The 7,146-nt window shown below is 38.9% G+C and overlaps 1 protein-coding gene across 3 annotated transcripts in view; it reads left to right on the forward strand.

The window, feature by feature from the left end:
• LOC118337425 (sorting nexin-14-like) overlaps positions 1-7,146 on the forward strand; it is a 17,079-nt gene that overhangs the window by 6,948 nt on the left and 2,985 nt on the right. For all 3 annotated transcript variants that reach the window (XM_035674415.1, XM_035674414.1, XM_035674416.1), the window contains 8 exons: positions 627-759; positions 2,037-2,223; positions 3,269-3,352; positions 3,496-3,596; positions 5,339-5,450; positions 5,639-5,679; positions 5,923-6,042; positions 6,718-6,841. In XM_035674415.1, coding sequence (XP_035530308.1) covers positions 627-759; positions 2,037-2,223; positions 3,269-3,352; positions 3,496-3,596; positions 5,339-5,450; positions 5,639-5,679; positions 5,923-6,042; positions 6,718-6,841 — 902 coding nt within the window. The remainder of the gene's footprint in view (positions 1-626; positions 760-2,036; positions 2,224-3,268; positions 3,353-3,495; positions 3,597-5,338; positions 5,451-5,638; positions 5,680-5,922; positions 6,043-6,717; positions 6,842-7,146) is intronic.

Genomic DNA, 7,146 nt, shown 5'->3' on the forward strand with positions numbered 1-7,146 from the left:
CCCCCCCCCCCCTCGTCCCAACCAGACGCCTGCATGGTGAGACCGATGCATGGGGTCCTGTTTTTATTTATCATGTGTCCTTCGTCCAACTTCGTTGTGGTAAGGCTAAAGACTGTTGTTTTTGACAATGCAGTGACTTTTCAATGTTCAGTTTCTTGTGTATTTAGTATTTAGTCACCATGTCCCATGGTAAATTTTATTTAACTTAATCTAACAGCTACTTACACAGAGCACCTGTGATGTCGTGTGCCTATCCTGGTTGGCTGGTAACTGATCATACAACATTGTTGCGATTATCACAATTTGTGATCCCCTCCAAACTAGACATCTGTTCATGAAATCACTGCTGTGTGCTGTGTTTGCTTTTGGCCTTTAAACAAGAAGCCAGGCATTTCATTGTGAGATGGCTGTGATGTGACATTTTGGCTTTGGGTTTGGCTACCTTAGCTTTTTTCTCCTCATTGTACTGTCATGATACCGACGCTCAGTACGCTGCTCCTTGCTTCCCCTCTCGTCCTCTATGGCTCCCTCCCTGTTACTTCTCTCAAGCTGCATGCGCTTTGCTGAAGCCATGCGCATCTTCTCCATCATGCATTGTCTAATAACCTCCCTGTTTGGGCCTGCAGGAACACGTCAAAGAGGGGCGAGTCCTTTGGGATCAGCCGCATTGGCAGTAAGATCAAAGGAGTGTTCAAGAGCACAACCATGGAGGGAGCCATGCTGCCATCCTATGGGCTGGTGGAGGGAGAAGATGATATGGTGAGGCTGATCTAAAAATATTCTCAAAAACACTCAATTTTAGATGTTTTAAAGTGTTTTTTATAATGCTAACAGGATGATTGTTTCCTGTAGAGTCTAGATTTAAACCCAAATCAAGCAGCCCTGTGTGTGTTCTTGATTCTGACAGATGTCTCTGATTTCTGTTACATGTAAACTTTAAGGCTACACTAAAGGCTATACAAAATGAGACAAAGTAATTACAAATATTTTTTTTTGTTTCTTTTTCTTAAGCAATTAAGCTACTGCAAAAAGTAGTATTCAAACTAAAGCACTCCTCTACACTGTCACTGTAGTTACCACTTGGAGGCATTGTTGAGTAAAGAATGGAAAGCCACACTGTTGACCAAATCTGCCTCCCATATGTTAAAACTGGCTTTGGTCTTGGATCACTGATGTTCTGGCAGGCAGCAGCGGTCGATTAATGTTCCCAGTTCTTCCCTGAATCTTGTTAGTCAAGTTTGACAAAACTTTTTTTGCACGCAGTTTTGACATAATCAGATACATAAAGTATGTCCAGTTCCCCAGTGGTCCATTGAAGCTTTATCAATTACATTCAGTTCAATATTAAAATTTTTTTTTTTATGGCTGTAAACATTACATCAAATGGAAAATCAATTATAGAAAAGTTCTGTTGGTTTTAGCAGGGCTTGTCTGCACAGCATGCTCAGTTGACAGAAGGTCTAATAGGTTCAAGGAGCAAGTATTTTCATGTAAAAACACATGTGAGACTTTTACCAAACTTCTGCTTTGATTGAGAGAACTGTAACTGGTGAGTTTTGTTAGTACACTTCTGACCTAATTACTTCTTCCTTTTTTATGTATGGAAGGTACCTAATTGTTTGGGATTATTTTACATATAGTGTGTATAGTAAAATCAGCTATAAATAGAGATGCAATGGTCTGTCATCCATAACTGATGCAGTAACACAGGACCTGATTGCTTACTGTAAATATGATTGCCCTTCCTGTACTTAGTGTAAGTGGATAGTGCTGTGTTTTCATCTGGCATTTCCTTTATTCCCAGACAACCTTTTTTTTTCTTTCACAGTAGATCTGAAAGGTGGACACTCTATGTTAAATACAGGTGAAAAAGATAAACGCACTTGAGTTTTAATTCAGTAAAAAATCAAGACATCAACTCAAAGAACAAAAGATATCCAAGAATTAAAAGACAACTCTCCAGTTGTAATCTTAAGATTGGAGACAGCACTGTTCACTCACTTGACCTTAACCTCTCTCACTTCCTTCCATTCAAGGTGGAGGAAGCTACGATGGTGCTGGAGGATGACTCCCCCTTGGAGGCAGCCTCCACCCCCAGCACCCCCCGAAACCTGTCGGCCTGGAGCATCACCATCCCGTACATTGATTTCTATGATGACGATGTGAAGAGGGAGAGGATTCCTGTGTTCTGTATCGATGTAGAGCGCAACGACCGGAAGGCAGGTTAGGCTTAGCAGACCTGTCCATCTGTCTCATTTACTGTCGTCTGAGAGAGGCCATTCTGCTTTGCTGCATGCCGTTTTAGAGTGAGATGTGGTGTCCTTTTCTGTAGTGTATAGTTTTGCATTCAGAGTAAAAATTCACCCAATAATGTGTGATATTACTGTTCTCGTTCACATAAATGTTTAAAGCCCTTAAAAACTTGGTTTCAAATCTTAGGAAGACTGTGAGTTAAAACGCATAGGCGATAAGCCCATTTATTAAAGGCCTTTTATGTTTTGCAAATCAGTGTGCCTTGCTATTTTTTGGTTATTATTTATTGATCACAAACAAGCACAAGTATAACCTCCCTTCTTTTTTGGTCTCATATCAAAATTAGAAGTAGTTTTTTTTTTACAGGGAAGTTGTAGGTTACAACCCCTGTGATTGCTTGTTAACCTCACAGACGGCTCAAGGAAGTCACTGCACCTAGTCAAAAAGTATTCCTGGACAACCACTTGTAAAACCACTACTTCTTCATGCTAACCTAAGCTAACCGGCTACTTGCAAGAGCTTAATTTTTACTGAACAGACATGTGGTGTCAATCGTCTCATATATCTCTCAGCAAGAAATGAGCAAATAAGTACATTTCCCAAAATGTCCAACTATTCCTGTAATGGAAAAAGTAGGGCTCTGGCAGACAAGAGCATTTTATTGCCAATAACTGAGACCTCACAGATTTGCCCCCAGTGACACTGTGCTAAATGCAGTCACTTTTGAAAAAAAATATAAATATAAGTGACTGCTGCAGAAAAAAGCTGTGAAAAAGAAAAGCAGTGTTTGATCTTTTTCTTTTGGTTTAACTATTCACAGACTAGCGGCAATAAGTTGGTTGATATGAGCATTGTGTCTGCAGCTTACTGACCATTATACAACATCAATATGGCGGTTGAACTTACCTCTCACTTCCTCTTCGAGCTGTCATGATGCATAGTTCCCTCTGATAGCAGTGATGCTAACTGAGAGTAGAGTTAACCTATTAACCTTACTGTTTGTGTTTATCTGCAGTGGGACATGAGACTGAGCACTGGTCTGTGTACAGAAGATATCTGGAGTTCTATGTCCTTGAATCAAAGCTCACTGAGTTTCATGGTAAGGTTTCTGCATGTTGTTGCTCTAGTTTGCTTTTTTAGCGCAGGTGCACTGTTGCTTTTTCATTCACTCAGTCAAAGTAAAAGAAAGCTTGTTTTTTGTATTAAAGCGCTACTTTCTGTGAAATCTTACATCCTCTGTAGGCTCATTTCCAGATGCGCAGCTGCCTTCAAAGAGAATCATCGGCCCCAAAAATTACGAATTCCTTACATCGAAGCGGGAGGAGTTCCAGGAGTACCTTCAGGTAGATGTCTGAGCAGATAGGACACCTAAATCCTTCCTCCTGAATGCCATTAGACATGTATACTCAATACAGATTGGTGGGTCTCAAGATGAACCAGGGTTTAACAAGAAATCTCTGATTATATAATGATCCTGTGCAGAGAGATGAAGATTATTGAGACACACACAGCTGTGACTGCAATCTCTGTGTGGTGAAAGTGGGCTCATAATTGTCAAACAATTGCATGAGTTGTATTTGAACATGCGCCAATTTCCCACTAAATAGTAGTCAGTTCAAAAGTGAAACAAGTCTCACGTCTTCTGCATATAATTCCGCTAATGACCTCTAAAACAAAGTAGGAACAAGCACCCTAGCCCAAGCATTTTGATGGGAGGGACATTTTGCCATTACTTGTTTGTGATGGTTAGGTGCGGATTCACTTCTTTAATTTTTCACTTTAATTCCACTTTCTCTCAGGCCCAGACCTCACACCCACTTACTCCCACACACAGACAAACACCACATTAAGATGAAACTGGAAAGGTCTCAACTGTCTGCATTTGTTCTAGAAACACACCATACCCAGTTTCAGAAAATAACCTTTGAAAAGTTATAGTTGTGAAATTGTGAGGAAAAAAGTGTACTGTATGGCAGAACCACCTATAGGTTAAAACACTATTCTAAGTACAGAAGGAATTCTCTCTTTCTCATCGCAAGGGCAGCTGCAGCTTTTCAAAACACAGTTTAGACTCTGAAGTCATAATTAGGGTCTGCTGTTTTTTGTAGTGGTGCATCCAAGGACCCTCTAACAGGCTTTGAGACTTCGCTGTCAAACATCTATGCAGAAAAAATTACCTATGTCATCCTTTTCACAGACTGCAGACTGAGATTTAGTTATTGAGACATCACTCATGAATTTGTGTAGTTAGTTTTCAGCAGCTTATCGCAAATCCCAGATGTGTTGCAACCAGAGTGTCCTTGACGCAACACAAGGGAAAGAATTTTAAATGGCCCTTGCTCACCGAAGTGCATCTCCAAAAGATAACTGATAAAACAACAATACAAAGAGTCTACATCTGTGTTAGCAGCTCCGTGAGGCTGTCCTTTGTTTAGCCGGTGTTTTTTTTAAATTATGTTTAGCATCTTAGTTTAGCATGTTAGCATGCTAACATTTACAGTTAGAGAAACACAATGTACAGCTGAGACTAATGGGAATGTTATTAATTTAGCAACAATTTGGTCATAAACCAGTATTACACAAATTGAAATTCTGACCTGATGATTATTACAATTCATCCTGAGGGGGGATTAGTGTCTACAAAATTCAATCCATCCATCCATCAATACAATTGTTGAGACAGACCGACATTGCCATCCCTAGTGCTATGCCGCTGGAACGGCAGTCCAAGAATTCACTGTGTCAAAATAAGTCTTCACATGTGAATTTTTATACTAATTTGAAGGCAGGTTATTAATTTTTAAAACTTGAAAAAAAAAAGAATGGTCCGCAGTAATATAAACTCTGTTGATAAGCTATAAAACATACAAAACTACAGGTATGGTCCTTGTCTGTGTCTTTACAAAATGAGTAAAACACATGTTATTTATGTCCATGTGGCAACCCGAATAATGTATTGTACCTGCTTCTACTCAGCTTTTCTTCTAATGTCTAATATATTTAAAAGCCAGCGATTCATGGTCCTCTGAATAATGCAAGTTAAATAAAAGCTACCTAATAAATGAACATGTGTTTTTCTTTGCAGAAACTTCTACAGCACCCAGAGCTGAGCAACAGTCAGCTCCTAGCCGACTTCCTGTCCCCTCATAGTATGGAGTCTCAGTTCCTTGACAAGATGTTACCCGACGTGAACCTGGGTACAGTATGAGATATAACAAAGACCAGTGAGATTGATTATGTTTGAACTGCAGACCATGTCAAACACACTGTGGAAATGTTGACCTTGGGTGGCAGTGATGTTTGTGTTTCAGACAGAAGCAAAATGTGACCACCACCATACATCACTGAGATAAAATAATAATAATAATAATAATTTGTTTCACAGGGAAAATCATTAAGTCAGTTCCCAGCAAACTGATAAAAGAGGTAAGAAATGCACTCCTGTCTGGTGTGTGTGTGTGTGGTCTGGAAATGTTCTCTATTTCTTTCTATCTCATCTTTCCACAATACAAATGTTTCCCCATCATATCACTCCAAATTTTAGCTGCCACTTGTGTATGTCTTAGAACCTTAGTCCATTAAATATTTTATATGACAAATACGTCTGACAAGAGACATCATACTGTCATTGTAACTTGTACAGATTGTGTCCTGTGCTTTCTCTGTCAGAAAGGGCAGCATCTGGAGCCCTTCATCCAGTCCTTCTTCAACTCCTGTGAATCTCCCAAACCCAAACCCAGCCGCCCTGAGCTGACTATCCTGAGCCCCACCTCAGAAAATGATAAGAAGGTTGTGGATTCGAGTCTTTTTTGTTCTCTTTCTCCCTCTCTATCTCTTTTTGCACCCCTAGTCCCCATGAATGTAGTACTGTTGGATTCCCCCCTTTAAGCTCAAATTTAGTTTAACTGTTTTATACACTTGAGGGGCCAGCTGTCTTCAAATAAAGGGATCTTTAACTGAGCCTTAAAGAAATAAAGACAGACATTGCAAAGGCAACCTCACAGCCAGTGTTTGTGTTAGTTTTAGTTTTCTTGCCGTGGTATTCTGTCTTATTTACATTAGGTGGGAAAAATCATGTCAGTGCATACAGTTTTTGTAACAATTGGGCTCACCCCCTTTTTTTGGCCAAAAGCCTTTGAGCATTTAGCTTGCCAAATTGTTAGAGGGTGAATTGGTGAGAGTGTGAAAGGTTTCAAAGGTTTTGACCCGTTTAAATACTACGTAATTAATTTCTGACTGATTTAATAAAAATGTGTCATTGGTGGAAAATGTGCAGGGATGAACACAATTAACCATTTGTCATACAGATTAAAATGAAGAAAGTTACGTATTACGTATTTACCTCAGCAGGGTTCTGTCAGAAAAGGTTGTTGAAACAAAATAATCCAACTATATAACTAGAGCAGTATTGTGGTCTTAAATAGGCTTCAGTCTTAAAACATTATGTAAATCCTTCTCCTGTAGCTCTTCAATGACCTCTTCAAAAACAATGCAAACCGATCAGAGATGACTGAGAAGAGACACAATCAGAATTACTTCATGGAAATGATCACTGTTGAAGGGGTGTATGACTACTTAATGTTTGTGGGTAAGTAAGATCTTGTTTATTGTGATATCTTTACCTATTATTTATCATATCATTTTTTTTATTGAATGCAATTTGAAGGTTGTATTTGTTTTAGAGTGGTTTGATCCCCAGATCCTCCCATGGAATTAAAAAAAGATTGTATTTACTAAATACAAAAATATTAGCATTTCTCAAATGAAATATAAAATGATCAAAATCCAGATTTCATGTAGAAATGCTAATCATTTATATATCATAGCTGATTGTTAGAGCATCTGCATTATAGTTACGATGATTTGTTTGTTTGAAATATACATATATATATA

Source organism: Morone saxatilis, unplaced genomic scaffold, assembly GCF_004916995.1.
Source record: "Morone saxatilis isolate NCDOM2014 unplaced genomic scaffold, NCSU_SB_2.0 Contig3, whole genome shotgun sequence".
Lineage (NCBI taxonomy): Eukaryota > Metazoa > Chordata > Actinopteri > Moronidae > Morone > Morone saxatilis.